This window comes from Euleptes europaea, chromosome 5, assembly GCF_029931775.1.
Source record: "Euleptes europaea isolate rEulEur1 chromosome 5, rEulEur1.hap1, whole genome shotgun sequence".
Taxonomy (NCBI): domain Eukaryota; kingdom Metazoa; phylum Chordata; class Lepidosauria; order Squamata; family Sphaerodactylidae; genus Euleptes; species Euleptes europaea.
Genome location: NC_079316.1, coordinates 9,024,920 through 9,042,327, shown reverse-complemented (window position 1 = coordinate 9,042,327; position 17,408 = coordinate 9,024,920). Strand labels below are relative to the sequence as shown.

Genomic DNA, 17,408 nt, shown 5'->3' with positions numbered 1-17,408 from the left:
CTGGATCAGACCCAGGCCCATCAAGTCCAGCAGTTGATTCCCACAGTGGCCAACCAGGTGCCTCTAGGAAGTCACAAACAGGACGACTGCAGCAGCATTGTCCTGCCTGTGTTCCACAGCACCTAATAGAATAGGCATGCTCCGTTGATCCTGGAGAGAATAGGCATGAACATAAGAAAGGCCATGCTGGATCAGACCAGGGTCCATCAAGCCCGGCAGTCTGTACCTACAGTGACCAACCAAGTGCTTCTAGGAAGCCCACAAGCAAGATGATTGCAGCACCATTGCCTACCTATGTTCCAAAGCACCTAATATAATAGGAGTGGGGTTATCTTATCAGCTCTTTAGTAGTCTTTAATGGTCTCTCTTCACCCCCATCTACAGAAGTTAGCCGGCATGGTGTCGTGGTTTGGAGTGGCGGACTCTGACCTGGAGAACCGGGTTTGATTCCCCACTCCACCACATGAGCTGCGGACAAACGCTAAGCTGGTGAAACCAGGTTGGTTTCCCCGCTCCTGCACATGAAGCCAGCTGGGTGACCTTGGGCTGGTGACAGCTCTCTACTTCACAGGGCGTCTATTGAGGGAAGGGGAAGGGAAGGTAATTGTAAGGCAGTTTGGTTCTTAAGTGATAGAGAAAGTCGGCATATAAAAACCAACTCTTCTTATCTGGGCAAAGCGCCTTGCGGGCCCATGAATTGAGGGCATTCTTCCAGGTCCAACAGCTTCTCTTTAGACTCAGCTTTTTAGTGGTCTTGAGACCCTTGAAGCCATTTTTGGGACTCAAGGGCGTTGCACAAGGGGCACTATAACATCTGCACACACCGTTATGTAGCACTATTTAACCACACGCACAGTGTTGTAGCGCTACTTAATGTGCATGTCTGATTGGCGGCCTAGGTGTTTCTCGCGCACTGGTGAACTCCTGCTCTTGCTTTCTCAGGGAAGTCCTCCCTAGGAATGGCGCTCTTCCGCTTGGTCGAGCTCTCGGGAGGCTGCATCAAAATTGACGGGGTGAAAATCAATGACATCGGCTTAGCGGATCTCCGTAGCAAGCTCTCCATAATTCCTCAAGAGCCTGTGCTCTTCAGCGGGACCGTGAGGTGAGTCCCTATCCGGAACCAGAAGCGCCTGCAAGAGTGGTGGGCACTTTCACCACATTGTGACTTCGGTGCATGAGTGGCTTCAGCATGTGAGTTGTTAGGCTGGCTGCTACTCCCATTTCTGATTGTGCGCAAGGCCGAAAATTACCAGGATTAAGATCCACGAGAGTTGCCTAAATGTCTAGTTCAGGTTTGTCAAACATACGGCCCGTGGGCCGAATCCGGACCCTTGATCCTGCCCGTCTGCCAGCCGAGGTAGCCCCCCCAACTCTTTTTATTTAAACATTTTTATTTTTCAAACAACTAAAACAAAACATACAAACACATCAGATTCTTGCATTATACTGGAACTTACTTTATAACTTCTATTCTAATATACCTTCTTTGAATTATGATATTTGCATGTCTGACACTATTTTTTTAAATCTTTTAAATTTGAAACACTGATACTGAATAGACAAACTGATTGTAAAGGTATTATTTCAATTTTATACAAAGCTTTTAAAGATACAGTGAGGAGAAAAAAGTATTTAATCCCCTGCTAAATTTGCCCGTTTGCCCTCTGACGAAGAAATGACCAGTCCATAATTTTAATGGTAGGTTTATTGTAGCTGTGAGAGACAGAATAACAACAGGAAAACCCCCAGAAACCCAGAAGACAAAAGTCAGAGATTGATGTGCATTTTAATGAGTGAAATAAGTATTTGATCCCCTATCAACCAGTCAGATTAGAGTTAGGGTTAGGGTTCTGCTGTCGACAGAAGCAATCAATCCATCAGATTCCAAACTAGCCACCATGACCAAGACCAAAGAGCTGTCCAAGGATGTCAGGGACAAGATTGTAGACCTGCACAAGGCTGGACTGGGCTACAAGACTATTGCCAAACAGCTTGGTGAGAAGGTGACAACCCTAATCCTAACTGTCAACCTCCCTCGGTCTGGGGCTCCAAGCAAGATCTCATCTCGTGGAGTTGCAATGATCTCAGGGCAGCTGGGACCATAGTCACCATGAAAACAGTTGGTGACACACTACGCCGTGAAGGACTGAGATCTTGCAGAGCCCGCAAGGTCCCCTTGCTCATGACAGCACATGTACAGGCCAGTCTTCAGTTTGCCAATGCACATCTGAATGATCCAGAGGAGAACTGGGTGAAAGTGTTGTGGTCAGATGAGACCAAAATCGAGCTCTTTGGCATCAACTCAACTCGCCGTGTTTGGAGGAGGAGGAATGCTGCCTACGACCCCAAGAACACCATCCCCACCGTCAAACATGGAGGGGGACATATTATGCTTTGGGGGTGTTTTTCTGCTAAGGGGACAGGACACCTTCACCGCATCGAAGGGACGATGGACGGGACCATGTATCGTCAAATCTTCGGTGAGCACCTCCTTCCCTTAGCCAGGGCATTGAAAATGGGTCGAGGATGGGTATTCCAGCATGACAATGACCCAAAACACACGGCCAAGGCAACAAAGGAGTGGCTCAAGAAGAAGCACATTAAGGTCCTGGAGTGGCCTAGCCAGTCCCATCGAAAATCTGTGGAGGGAGCTGAAGGTTCGAGTAGCTACACATCAGCCTCGAAATCTTACTGACTTGGAGAGGATCTGCAAAGAGGAGTGTGACAAAATACCTCCTGAGATGTGTGCAAACCTGGTGGCCACCTACATGAAACGTCTGACCTCTGTAATTGCCAACAAGGGTTTTGCCACCAAGTACTAAATCATCTTTTGCAAAGGGATCAAATACTTATTTCACTCATTATAATGCACATCAATCTCTGACTTTTGTCTTCTGGGTTTCCGGGGTTTTTCCTGTTGTTATTCTGTCTCTCACAGCTACAATAAACCTACCATTAAAATTATGGACTGGTCATTTCTTCGTCAGAGGGCAAACGGGCAAATTTAGCAGGTGATCAAATACTTTTTCCCCTCACTGTAACTCTTTGATTCCTTCATATACTAAGAAGTGGCAGAGAGAAATCAATTCTAATATCTCTGAGGATGACTGGACATATATCTGGAAGATATGTCCTCTTTAATCAGCTTTTGCCACTATTGTTTTTATTAGTTAATAGCTGTATAGTCAAGAAATACTTTCCATTTTCATTCACTAAAGATGTTAACTTAGCCATAGTAGCATATTCTGCTACTTTATCTGTCCATTCAGTTACATCTGGCCACTACCCCCCACTCTCGATATGGGCTGGTGAGGAACGGCCCAACCAGACAAAGTGACATTTATGTCATATCCGATCCTCATAATAAATGGGTTTGACACCCCTTGGCCTAGTTTTTCAATGAAGAGCGGTTGTCATTCAGGGGCACAATACAGGGGAAAGTTGTGTGTTCTACATCTGAGCTCAGCCAGCTTCCTGTTTTTTTCTTGCATGAAATAAGGCTATTGTTTTCGAGGGCTCAGAGTTCTCAGGCAGTTTGCTGAAACTCACCAGAAAAGGTGTCTTTTTAGATCTGTATGAGATTGGAGAGATGGAGAAATTTGCTGGCTTGAAACTTCTGGCCTGCAGGGTTCTTTCCCCCCCTCTCAGTTCAGATAACATAAGAACATAAGAAAGGCCATGCTGGATGAGACCCAGGCCCATCAAGTCCAGCAGTCTGTTCCCACAGTGGCCAACCAGGTGCCTCCAGGAAGCCCACAAACAAGACGACTGCAGCAGCATTGTCCTGTCTGTGTTCCAAAGCTCCTAATATAATAGGCATGCTCATAAGAACATAAGAAAGGCTCTGCTGGATCAGACCCAGGCCCATCAAGTCCAGCAGTCTGTTCCCACAGTGGCCAACCAGGTGCCTCTAGGAAGCCTACAAGCAAGACGACTGCAGCAGCATTGTCCTGCCTGTGCTCCACAGCACCTAATCAATAGGCCTGCTCCTCTGATCCTGGAGAGAATAGGCATGCATCATAATATAAGAAAGCCATGCTGGATGAGACCCAGGCCCATCAAGTCCAGCAGGCTGTTCCCACAGTAGCCAACCAGGTGCCTCTAGGAAGCCCACAAACAAGACGACTGCAGTAACATTATCCTGCCTGTGTTTCACAGCACCTCATATAATAGGCATACTCCTCTGATCCTGAAGAGAATAGGCATGCAACATAAGAATATAAGAAAAGCCATGCTGGGTCAGACCCAGGCCCATCAAGTCCAGCAGTCTGATCACATAGTGGCCAACCAGGTGCCTCGAGGAAGCCCCAAAGCAAGACAACTGCAGCAGCATTGTCCTGCCTGTGTTCCACAGCATCTCACATAATAGGCATGCTCCTCTGATCCTGGAGAGAATAGGTATGCATCATGACTAGTATCCATTTTGACTAGTAGCCATGAATAGCCCTCTCCTCCATGAGCGTGTCCACTCCCCTCTTAAAGCCTTCCAAGTTGGCAGCCATCACTGCATCCTGGGGCACAACTATGCGTTGTGTGAAGAAATACTTCCTTTTATCTGTTCTGAATTCTGAACTTCTTGTGAGTTTGTCTTCCTCTGTGCCTCATGCGTGGGGGTGGGGGATGCTTGGCTTTTGTATGATGCTTTTTGCACAGACTGAATAATCTTAATGCACTTTGGTGACCGTCGGCAAGTGGGTCTTGCCATTTAACACAGTAAAATCCAGCTGCAAAGTGGATTGAAAGTGCATTACTATATGCCTGTGAAAAGCGGCCTTAGGGTGCATTCTGTTGGGATACACATGTGGCTGTACAGAAGGGAATTGACGGCCCTTTCCTGTTGACGCTTTCCCCCCTCCCTAGATCCAACTTGGATCCTTTCACTCAGTACAGCGAAGAGCAAATCTGGGATGCTTTGGAACGGACTCACATGAAGGAATGTGTAAGTATGGGCAAGAAGGAGCAGAGAGCAGGTGCTTTCCTAGCATTCCGAGTGCAGCCCTGTGACGCTATAAGATGCTGGCCAATGACTTCAGCGCATCTGTTTAGCAAGAGCCCCAAAAAGCTGCTTGAAAGCCTTAAGGAATCTTGCGTCTTGATCCTTCTTCGAGGCATAAACCCAAGTGAGAGGAATAAAGAAACAGGTCTCTCGACTGTGTGTGCGTTAAGAACCGTCAAGTTGCTTCTGACTCATGCCAACCCTATGAATCAATGTTCTCCAAAACGTCCTATCCTTAACCACCTTGCTCAGGTCTTGCAAACTGAGGTCCCTGGTTTCCTTTCTAGAGTCAAGCCATCTCTTGTTGGATCTTCCTCTTTTCCTGCTGCCCTCAACTTTTCCTAGCAGGATTGTCTTTTCCAGTGACTCCTGTCTTCTCATAATGTGACCAAAGTACGACAGCCTCAGTTTAGTCATTTTAGCTTCTAGAGTCAGTTCAGGCTTAATTTGATCTATAACCCACTGTTTTTTTTTTTTTTTTTTGGCAGTCCAGGGTATCCGTAACACTCTCCTCCAACACCACATTTCAAAGGAATCTACTTTCTTCCTATCAGCTGTCTGTCAGCTAGCTTTTGAGAAATCACAGCACATGTAAGGGTGACCTGGCTGGGAGGTCAGCCCATTGGTGATGCTTTCACCCTACTCAGTGTTAATACTGAGGCCTAGAGAGCCAGTGTGGTGTAGCAGTTAAGAGAGGCTAATCTGGTGAACTGGATTTGTTTCCCCACTCCTACACATGAAGCAAGCTGGGTGACTTGGCTAGTCACAGTTCTCTCGCAGCCCCACCTACCTCCCAGGGTGTCTGTTGTGGGGAAGGGAAGGCAATTGTAGTCACAGCTCTCTCAGCTCCACGTACCTCACAGGGTGTCTGTTGTGGGGAGGGGAAGGGAAGGTGATTGTAAGTTGGTTTGATTCTTCCTTAAGTGGTAGAGAAAGTCGGCATATGAAAATCAACTTCTTCTAGAACATCCTGTAGATAAACTGGATACTTAGAAGCTGGGTGAAAGGGAGTCTCAGCAACATGGGGTTACGCAAAGACTGGGAAGTGATTCAGGCGACAAGGTGTGTTTGTGTGACAGGTTTGGTAGGGGCCTTGGCTCAGTAGTAGAGCCTCTGCTTGGCATGTAGAAAGTCCCACGTTCAGTCCCCGGCATCTCCAGTTAAAGGGACCAGGTAAGAAGGTGATGTGAAAGACCTCTGCCTGAGACCATGGAGAGCTGCTGCTGGTCTGAGTAGGGAATACTGACTCCGATGGACCAATGCTCTGATTCAGTATCAGGCAGCCTCACCAGTTCATGTATTCTGCAAGAGGCTTCGGGCCCCGACACTGATCCCTTCCCTTGTTCTCATCCAGATATCTCAGCTGCCCATGAAACTTGAATCCGAAGTAATGGAAAATGGGGAGAACTTCTCCGTCGGGGAGAGGCAGCTGCTCTGCATCGCCAGAGCTCTGCTGCGCCGTTGTAAGGTGAGCAGGCGAACGGAAGGGAAACTAATCCTGTCTGTAGTTGAATGAATGAATGGTTTTATTTGCATATGGCTGTTGGCCATTACAAACATATCAACAATGCCACAATTACATAATAAAATGAAAAATACTAAGTTAGTAACATCAACAGAGTTTCCATCTAGACCAGGGGTGGGGAACCTTTTTTCCACCATTTGGATATTTATAACATCATTCGTGGGCCATACAAAATTATCAACTTTAAAATTAGCCGACCAAGCCCCAAGCAGGCAGCTGCCCCAGATGACCCCCCCTCCCCGGTGTGGGCAGGCAGGCATCCAACCGGAGGGCACCTTGGCCATGTTCTGGGCGTGGAGTAGGGGTCACTGGGGGTGTGGGGGGGAGGTAGTTTGGAATTTCCTGCGTCGTGCAGTGGGTGGACTAGATGACCCTGGTGGTACCTTCCGATTCTATGATTCCATTCTATGCTCAGGTCTTGATCCTGGACGAAGCGACGGCTGCCATGGACACAGAGACCGATCTGCTGATCCAGGAGACCATCAGAGAGGCGTTTGCCGACTGCACGATGCTGACGATTGCTCACCGCCTGCATACGGTTCTGGGCTCTGATCGCATCATGGTTCTGGTGCAAGGACAGGTCAGTCAGATGCGGACGCCTCGCGTTTAGACCCACGAGGCTTTGTGCAGCGCTGGAGACAAACGGCAACTTACGATGCTTGAATGCAGGGTATGAACTTCCCGTCAAGCTGAGGCAGACCCTGGCACCTTTCGTCCAGGGAATGCGGGAACTCCAAGGGGAAATGGGTTTCAACATGAGACAAAGCTTTCTAGGTATAAAAGCCCTGGCCAGCTCCTCTGTTTGCCAGGCCAATATGGTGTAGTGGTTTGGTTTGGAGCAGTGAACTCTAATCTGGATGATTCCCCACTCCTCCACATGAGTGACAGACGGTAATCTGATGAACCGGGTTGGTTTCCCCACTCCTACACATGGAGCCAGCTGGGTGACCTTGGGCTAGTCAGAGTACTCTTTGAGCTCTCTCAGCCTCACCTACCTCAGAGGGTGTCCGTTGTGGGGAAGGGAAGGTGATTGTAAGCTTGTTTGATTCTTCCTTCAGTGGTAGAGAAAGTTGGCATATAAAAACCAACTCTTCTTCTTCTCTCTGGGAGGCTTCATAGAACTTCACACAATGCATAATTAAACTGTGGAACTCCCTGCCCCAGAATGTGGTGATGGCTGCCAACTTTAAAGGCTTTAAGAGGGGATTGGACATATTCATGGAGGATCGGGCTATTCATGGCTGCGAGTCAAAATGAATACTAGTCATGAGGCATACCTATTCTTTACAGTATCAGAGGAGCATGCCTATTAGGTGCTATGGAGCACAAGCAGGATAATGCTGCTGCTGTCGTCTGGTTGTGGGCTTCCTAGAGGCACCTGGTTGGCCACTGGGAACAGACTGCTGGATTTGATGGACCTTGGTCTGATTCAGCATGGCCTTTCTTATGTTCTTATAGGGCTATCCATGGCTTCTAGTCAAAATGAATATTAGTCATGATGCAAACCTATTCTCTCCAGGATCGGAGGAGCATGCCTATTATATTAGGTGCTGTGGAACACAGGCAGGATGGTGCTGCTGCAGTCGTCTGGTTTGTGGGCTTTCTAGAGGCACCTGGTAAACGGACTGCTGGACTTGATGGGCCTTGGCCTGATCCAGCAGGGCTTTTCTTATGTTCTAACTTGGACAGAAACTTGATGGGAAAGCTTTTTAAATACAGGGTACCGATGAGAGAAAGGGGAGGGGTGTTTTGCCATCAAGTCACAGCTGACTTATGGTGACCCAGTGAGGTTTTGAAGGCAAGAGATGTTCAGTGGTGGTTTGCCACTGCTTGACTCCCAGTCATGGCCCTGCTATTTCTTGGAGGTCCCCCATCCAAAGACTTGCCAGGGCCGAGGCTGAGAGTGTGTGACTGGCCCCAGGTCACACAAAGTTTCCGTGGCAGAGCGGGGATCCGAACCTGGGTTTCCCAGATCCTAGTCCGATACCTTAATCACTACGGCACGCTGGTTCTCAAGAGGGGATGTACTAGATCAGAAATCCCCATCTTTGTCTGAGGCTGGCACTATATGGCTGCCATGGAGGCAGGTGTAGTTACGGTTTGGTTGCCTCAGGGTTGGCCAGTCACAAAATGGTAGCCAAAGGGACCAGTGGAAGAATCCCCCCCCTTCCAGTTTTCAAAGAACAGGGAGGATTCGCTCTCCTCACATTAACAGGGAAGTATTGTCAAGCCCAGAGAAAGTCTTGGTTTATGGGATATCCCTGGTTTTGGGATATCCCTTGGTTTATCCCTGGCCAAGCCAGGGATAAATTGTGGCGATACAACTGCCCAGAAGGAGTCCAGTGCTCTGCTAGTCAAAGTCCCTCCTTTCCATTCCATCTGTCAAATCTGGAGAGACAGTGTGGTGTAGTGGTTAAGAGCGGTGGTTTGGAGAGGTGGACTCTAATCTGGAGAACTGGGTTTGATTCCCCACTCCTCCACATGAGTGGCAGACGCTAATCTGGTGAACTGGATTTGTTTCCCCACTCCTACACATGATGCCAGCTGGGTGACCTTGGGCAAGTCACGCTTTCTCAACCCCACCTACCTCACAGGGTGTCTGTTGTGGGGAGGGGAAGGGAAGGTGATTGTAAGCCAGTTTGATTCTTCCTTAAGTGGTAGAGAAAGTTGGCATATAAAAACAAACTCTTTTTCTTCATCTTTTTTAATGAGGGCTCGATTTCCATCCCCTCGCTCGTTATGGGCCAGTGTGAAAACAATAGGCGCAAATAGGTTGTTGATAAATTTTAGAGTTTTATTGGGTTTTATATGTTACGTAGTGTATTCTGACAGATATGAGCCCCTCTGAGCCCAGCCTTGGTCGGGTCAGAGAGCGGGGTAAAAATCCAATAAATAATTATAATATTAATAGCGGGAGCAAGCTGAAGGTTCTTGTTTCTCCCCCCCCCCCCCCGCCTGCCCCTGTTCCATTCAAAACTCTTTGGATGTGATCTCCCCATACTCAATAAGTAAGCAGGCATCAGCATGAGCCAAGGTGCCCCTTAGGCGCCTTGTTGTAGATAAGAAGAGTTGGTTTTTATCTGCTGACTTTCTCTACCATTTAAGGAGAATCAAACCAGCAGATGGGGCTGAGAGCGTGTGACTAGCCCAAGGTCACCCAGCTGGAGTGGGGAAAGTTCTCCAGATTAGAGTCCCCCGCTCCTGTGGAGGAGTGGGGAATCGAACCCGGTTCTCCAGATCAGAGTCCACCGCTCCAAACCACCGCTCTTAACCAACACACCACGCTGGCTCTCTGGACTAGATCCACCAAGCCCATGTTCCCTTCTGATGCCGTGCCACCTGGTTTGGCACCGCTGTGGTCCGGCACGCTACTTCCGGCAATCGCAAAGGCACTAGTTTTTTTCATCGCTGACAGTCTCCCCATCTCATTTGTTTCAGGTCGTCGAATTCGACACACCGTCTGCCCTCCTGTCAAATGAGAACTCCCGCTTCTCCGCCATGTTTGCTGCTGCAGAAAACAAGACAACTGTCAAGGGCTAAAATTCAGGGCAACGTCACTTTAACTGGGAGGCGACCGCTTCCTGCCCATGGCAGGCAGAGCTCCTCTTCCTCCTCCTCTGTCTCCATGTTCTCCCGAGAGTTCATTGCCTTTTCCCCCATTTTTACTTTTTAGCATCATGGGTTAGGATCCGAGGGTTTTTTGTTTTTTTAAAAAAAGTACTGTAAGGAAGATTCTTTATGGCTTTTATTATGGTATTTATTCCATATTCTTGTTACTAATTTTGTTATTAAATGCACTCTACAAAAAAAATGGCTCAGGGAGCCGTAACTATAAATGTATCGAGAGGCCTATATTGAAGCTTTATACATGTAGTTATATCTATACAGAATTCTGTACATAGCCTATATTTACAGTGGAAATGTAAGCTGTTTATTTTATATTAAAATGAGCGCTGCGTTAATACCAGTGCATATTCTTTTCTATGGTTTTTGTACAGTTTTATGGTACTGGGAAATCCCGGCTTTTGCCGGGCTGCATCAGGACTCCCTTTGTATCTCTTGCGGTCGGCTTTCTCTTAATGCCAGATTTCCCCAGGTCTCCGGATGGAAGTGAATCTTTGCGATTGTGTCCTCTTTGTGTCCTGTTGTCTTTTGTCCTTACGCAGAAGGGAGGGGGAGAGATGGGTGGGGCGCTCTCCGGTGATGTGACTTTGGTTGCATCATTAATCGTCACCGCTTCGGGACCCATTTCTAGGGGCAAGTGGAAGGAGCAACAGCTTAATTCCCAGGGTGGATTTTTTGTGTGTGTGGTTTCAGAAGCGGGGGTCTGGTGGTAGCAGAATTTGCACCCTCGTGCGTTGAAGGGAACGAGAAGAACATTCTCCGTTGGTACAATTTTCCTTACATCATAAAAGAAACGTCAGCGCCTCCTGTTTCACAGGTCAGCCACCCTTGCCCAGAACCATAACTTAACTGTAGCAATGAGCCTTTTATTAATATTGTGTCCCTGCTGCCGGATCCAAGTTTCTGAGCTGCCTCTGCTGAATTTATTGACCTTAGAGATGCTAATACCTCATCTGGGCAGCTCCTCAAGATCGGCTTTTGATTGACACCTGTAACAATTAACCATTTCTGCTCGCACTAAATGACATTACGAACCCTCCCCAGCAACTTGCCATTTTGTTTTAAAGCAGGCTCCTGCCGATCAGGGTTTGACACAGGTGTAGGGTGTTTTTATTTTCTTACTGTAAAGAGACCTACCTCAGGTTGCTGAGTCCTGTGTGGTATGTTACCATGGTTACTGTACGCCATCCCTGTTGTATGGGGACCAGTAGCACGGTCAATCCTGTAATAGCTGTGACTTTCAAATGATCAGGCCTTGCATGTTTTGTTTTTGGGTTGGGTTTTTTTTCCTGTCCAGCTGGACATTTTATAGCCTTAGCATGTTTGCAAACTGTTGAGACAAAAATCCGAAAAAGTGAATAAAAACTATTTTGGGTTTTGTAAATTCTTGTGTGAAGCTTTTTTCTCTCTCCCCCTTGGGACATAGTAAATCTCTTGCCACTAATAAGTAGGGTGGGCCCTACTGCTAATCTTGCTTCCTGAACACATACATGAAATTGCTATACTGAATCAGATTCTTGGTCCATCAAAGTCAGTATTTTCTACTCAGACTGGCAATGGCTCTCCAGGGTCTCTGGCAGAGAAGAGTTGGTTTTTATATTTTAGAAAATGAGAATTTATTAAAGGGGATGGAGTGACTAGCAGAGCCAGAGAACCATCTTTGCTTCTGCCACTGGGGTTTCTTCTCTATATGCCACTGAACTAGTTATCTTTCAGGAAAGTATTCCAGAAACAAATTTTCATGTTTCAGTAAGCATCCCACTGAACATTCTGAATGGTGTGTGGCATTAGATTGATTAGCCAGGTTCCGATGGCTTGATTTGATATATAAGAAAATTTTTGGAAGAAGAGACAAAGAAGAAAAGGGTTTTATACCCAGCTTTTCTCTACCTTGTCTCAAAGTGGCTTACAATCGCCTTCCCTTCCCCACAACAGACAGCTTGGAAGGTAGGTGAGGCTTAGAGGGTTCAGAGAGAACTGTGACTAGCCCAAGGTCACCCAGCAGGCTTCATGTGTAGGAGTGGGGAAACAAATCCAGTTCATCAGATTAGAGTCCGCCACTCCTAACCACTACATCACGCTGGCTCTTCCACATCACCCACTGGCTGGTCCTTTTAAGTGGCGATGTCGGGGATTGAACCTGGGATCCTCTGCATGCCAAGCAGATGCTCTGCCACTTAGCCGAGGCCCCCTCCCCTTACCTGAAGGGAAAAAAGCAGAAGCTCAACCATTCCTGAAAAGGGCATTCTGGCAAATCGGGTTGCCTCTAAGCTGTATTGCATGGCAAAGGCAACTACTTTTAGCATACAGATAAGAGAGACCGCAGTGCAGCCACGGGAATACAACTACCAGTGCTGAATCCGGGCTGTAGCAGAAAGAGGCTTTAGTTCTGCAGACAGACTGGGTGCTTGTTTGTGGTGGAAAGCGTTGTCAAGTGACGGCCAACTTAAAGAGACCCCATGGAGTTTTCAAGGCAAGAGACGAACAGAGCTGGTTTGCTTCTTCCTGCTTCTGCGTAGCAGCCCTGGGCTTACTCGGCGGCTTCCCATCCAAGTACCAACCGGGACTGACCCGGCTTAGCTTCCGAGATCTGATGCGATCAGGCTAGCCTGAGCTACCACCCAGGTCAGAAACTTAGCTGCTCTCCCACAATGGAAGACTAAAAAACCCAAACTTCCCTCGGATGGCCATAGCAGTGCACTGCTGTCAGTGCGGCATGCCGGATGAGCCGAGCTGTTCTTGCTCGTAAGTCCTGCCCCCTTTCGTGTCCAGTGAATACACCCATGCAGAGTGGGTCTGGACATGGAAATGGGTCCTGGATTTGGTGGCCGTTCAGTCACTTCCCGAACAAATTTTCCATAGCTCTCTCTATTCTCTATCCACCCACCCATCGACCTTCTATCTATCTACCATCTACCTTCTCTCCCTCTCCCATCTATCTATTCAATATTCCATATCTATATCTCTTCCATATCTATATATAAAATGAATACCCCTTAACCAACTATCTAGAGGAGGAAAGATTCTCCTCCCCAAAGTTCCCGGGATCAGGTTCATGTAAAGCAGGGGTCCCCAATGTGGTGCCTATGGGCACCATGGCATCCACCGACTCCTTTCCTGGCGCCCACCAAGTGTTCAAAGAAAGATTCCCCCCCGCACCCCCTTTAAACTTGTACATTTTTTTTAAAAAAGTCGCTTCGGCAGCAGCGGCCGCCACATCCCAGGGATCTTCGCGGTGTGAAAGCGCATTCACGCGGGCGGCGCTTTTCCCGGCGCCCCGCTCGCGGCCGCCGCACTTGCGAATGATATGCCTGTCTTATTGTATCAATTCCCAATGACAATAACACAGTAGGAGGTTGAGAGTTCAAAGCAGTTTGTTTATTAGGCCCAATATACACACCGGGTGAAAAATGCCCAAATGCGCAGGACAATTCACACAAACATCAAAGGAGGGCAAGCACGGATATAATCTTTGGTAATGGGAGGTACAAAAGACGAAATACATGGCGTCAATACATAGAACCAATAATAGATATTTAAGGATTTGAATACCCTATTAGAGATTCGGAGGCTTTACATAGAAATGGTGATCTCATTCTCACTAATGAGCAGTGAAGACCCTCATGGTCAGGTGCTTCTCTATTTGATCCTAAATTACTGCAGTTCTTCTTAGCCTTGGCAGCTGCCAGGATCCAAGATATCTAAGAGGGTTCCTAGCTGGTTCTTATCTCTGGAAAACCAGCTTATGCAAGCATACTAAGGCCATCTATGGATTCTTTAATTCGCTTCTAACTAAGGAGCAACAGTGTAACTATACTTACACTTATACTTGAGGCCTGTAACATATGCAACTGCTTGGTGTAACTATACAAGCCACCTCTAATATGCTGAGTGTGGCATGTACATGAGTGCAGATATACTTTGTTGAGCACAAAGAATATATTCCAAATCAAAGAATACATTTCCAATACACTTCCCATAGCATATAATGATTTCAGGCATTACAAGGAAAGCAACCCCGAGTCCGGTGGACTGTTGAAGTGCTCCTGTATTATTTATTAGCCAATGATAAATAATACAGTCGGAGGTTGGAAAGTTAACGATCTGTTTATTGTGGCCAAAATAATGCAGTCGGGTGTGATTGCCCCAAAGCAAGCAGGGCAATTCACACATCAGAACAAAGGATTACAGCAACTTTTATAACCTCTGGTCCGGGGTGTTACAATATACGTAATACAGAGCATAGACACACAAAGACCCAATGATGGACACCTTTGGATTAGCATAGGCCTATCAGTGGGGGTTGAGGCGGGGATTTAGGTAGCTACATGATCTGGGACGGGGAATCGAAACTTAACATTCCTTAAGCAGTAGGTAATTCTGGGCCGTGTCTTGGTGGAAGGCTGTACCAGACACAGAGAGCCTGATTTACTGACCCATGGCTCCTGGGTGCCACCTTCCCAAAGCCCTCATGCGTGTGCACATGAATACATAGTGTTTCAAACCAGCTCTTATACTCTAGGTCTAGCATTTCCATAAAAGCAAGTATGCAAAAGCATACAATCAAATAAGAATACTGATTACTGGCATTACACTGTAAGCACTTGTCCCATGACAATCCCATAAACAACATCCGCAGACAAGTAGTCCAAAAGAGAATTGCTTTATTGGAAGATCCATAGGTTTACAGCAGCTAGAAGAAAGATGGCACTAATGAGAACTAAGAGCATGCTACAGGGTATATATGAAATCAACAGCATTGGATGCCATGAGAACCTCCCTCCCCTTGAGGCAAGATCCACACGGAGTCCAGGGTCAAAACACAAGTTGGCAGTTGCTACCGCTGACCTTGGCCAGCACCTGCAGTAAGCATTAACATCTTCGGTCAGACCTTGCCTGACAGTTCCTGTGCAGGTTAGGCCTGACACGCGTCAGGGCACACTAAACCGAGGCTTTAACTAACAGGGACAGCATGGCCCATCAGCACTCCTTTTCGCTCCTCTGACTGCCAGACAGAAGGATAATAAAAGGGTAACCAGTGTTCTGGCCTTTCAACTGAATTTGTTGTGGTCTCCTTGAAAACTCAGGTGCATATGCCCTAAAAAACAAAGTTTAAGCTTTAATCTTTCGCAACGGCATTGTATCAAAGTGAGTGGTTGCTAGCCGCAGGCCTTTCTGTTGCAAGGAAGAATGGAAACCGTGGAGTCTCCTTGTGACAGACAGGTGCATGCGGGAGGACGACCAATTCTGCCCGAATCTGATAACAGGATGTCCTATGAACCACCACAAGACTGGCCAAAAGCCAAGAGGAAACAGTTATTCCCTTTGAACACACGAAGCTGCCTTCCACCGAACCAGACCCTTGGTCCCTCAAAGTTAGTATTGTCTACTCCAGGGGTGGGGGACGTCAGGCCCGGGGGCCATATAAGGCCTGCGAAATCATTTGGTCTGGCCCTCCGTGGGTCCTGGGAGATCTCTAGCTCAGAAGGATCTAAGACTGGCGATCCGCCCCCCTCCCGCGGACAGGAATAGCCTCTGTTCAAGGCAAATTTGAGTTTGTTTTGGTGAGAAAAGGAACCTTTCTTCCCCCTTGCAGAAGAGTCATTAGCTGTGGAGCTGCTAGGACCGCCCAAGAAACTGCGTTAACCCTTTCCCACCCGGGCCGTGGAGAAACTATGTGGCAGACGCTCGGAGCCGTCTCCGGTCGTGCCTCTCGGCTAAACGTCTGACCAAATACAGCCGGCTAATTTTTAAGTTGATATTTATTTATACAAAATTATCCATTTAAATCACTGGTTCCCAACCAGGGGGCTGTGGACCCCCAGGGGTCCGCGAGAACTAAAATAAGGTCCGCGAAACAAAGTTATAAACCCATAACAAATTAATATTTTCAATTAAAAGTTCTCTATTATAAAAATATATATTCAAGTATTATTCTAAGTTAAATGTTTAACGAACAGTTAGGATTCAAGTTTATTTTCGAATTCTCTGGATTTTTATTTTGAACCTTGGGATCCCTGCATTGAACAAAAAAGTCCTAGCGGTCCCTGGTCAAAAAAAGGTTGGGAACCACTGATTTAAATAAATATAAATATAAAGGTTATGAATATCCAGCCGGCATGTGTGGCAGACACTCGGAGCCGTCTCCGGTCGCGCCTCTTGGCTAAACGTTGACCAAATGTAGCCGGCTAATTTTGAAGTTTATATTTATTTATACAAAATTATCAATTTAAGATGGACGGACTCCATCAAGGAAGCCACGGCCTTCACTTTGCAAGATCTGAGCCAGGCTGTCAAAGAAAGGACATTTTGGAGGACTTTCATTCATAGGGTCGCCGTGCGTCGGAAGCGACTTGACGCCAGTTAACAACACACATCAATTTAAATAAATACAAAATATCAATTTAAATAAATATAAAATATCGATTTAAATAAATATAAAATATCGATTTAAATAAATATAAAATATCGATTTGAATAAATATAAAATATCGATTTAAATAAATATAAAATATCGATTTAAATAAATATAAAATATCGATTTAAATAAAATATAAAATATCGATTTGAATAAATATAAAATATCGATTTAAATAAATATAAAATATCGATTTAAATAAATATAAAATATCGATTTGAATAAATATAAAATATCGATTTGAATAAATATAAAATATCGATTTAAATAAATATAAAATATCGATTTTTTTTATTTTATTTTATTTATATAATTGGAGGGTACAGGAAGGGAAAAGGGGAAGGGGTAAGTGTTATCATTATAAAAACAATACAGTATTATAAGATGGTTTTTAAGATGGTTTTTAAATTCTGTAAGATGGTTTTTAAATAAAACATAATTACGGAATATCTTTAGTTTATTATACTTACATCAGGCTGATTTATAATATTTTAAGAATTCATATTCTACTTGGCAGTTAATTGAGATAAAAAATATAATTCAGAATTTATTATAACATTTAAGCATATTACGTATAAATTAGCTGCATTTCATGTAAGTATAAAAAGACACCCACTTCTCCTCAAATTGCTCAGTGGATTCACTGAGTTTAGGATTTAATTCAAAAGTCATTTTAGCCATGGTTGCATATTCCAGAAGTTTTTCTTAAAATATCGATTTAAATAAATATAAATAAATATAAATATCCAGCCGGCCCCTTGGCAGAAAAAAGGTCCCCCGCCCCTGGGAATACTGGGCCAGCGGCGGCTCTCCGGGCGTGGGGCGAGAGCTCCCCCTGGCGGCCG

General features: G+C 46.0%; 1 protein-coding gene across 2 annotated transcripts in view; it reads left to right on the top strand.

Annotated features, from left to right (window-relative positions):
• Positions 1 to 10,083, top strand: part of ABCC5 (ATP binding cassette subfamily C member 5) — a 59,693-nt gene extending 49,610 nt beyond the window's left edge. For both annotated transcript variants that reach the window (XM_056849423.1, XM_056849422.1), the window contains exons 25-29: positions 943 to 1,102; positions 4,861 to 4,939; positions 6,351 to 6,464; positions 6,937 to 7,101; positions 9,960 to 10,083. In XM_056849423.1, the coding sequence (XP_056705401.1) occupies positions 943 to 1,102; positions 4,861 to 4,939; positions 6,351 to 6,464; positions 6,937 to 7,101; positions 9,960 to 10,061 (620 nt within the window). In that variant the 3' untranslated portion in view covers positions 10,062 to 10,083. The remainder of the gene's footprint in view (positions 1 to 942; positions 1,103 to 4,860; positions 4,940 to 6,350; positions 6,465 to 6,936; positions 7,102 to 9,959) is intronic.
• The last annotated feature ends 7,325 nt before the right edge of the window (positions 10,084 to 17,408 follow it).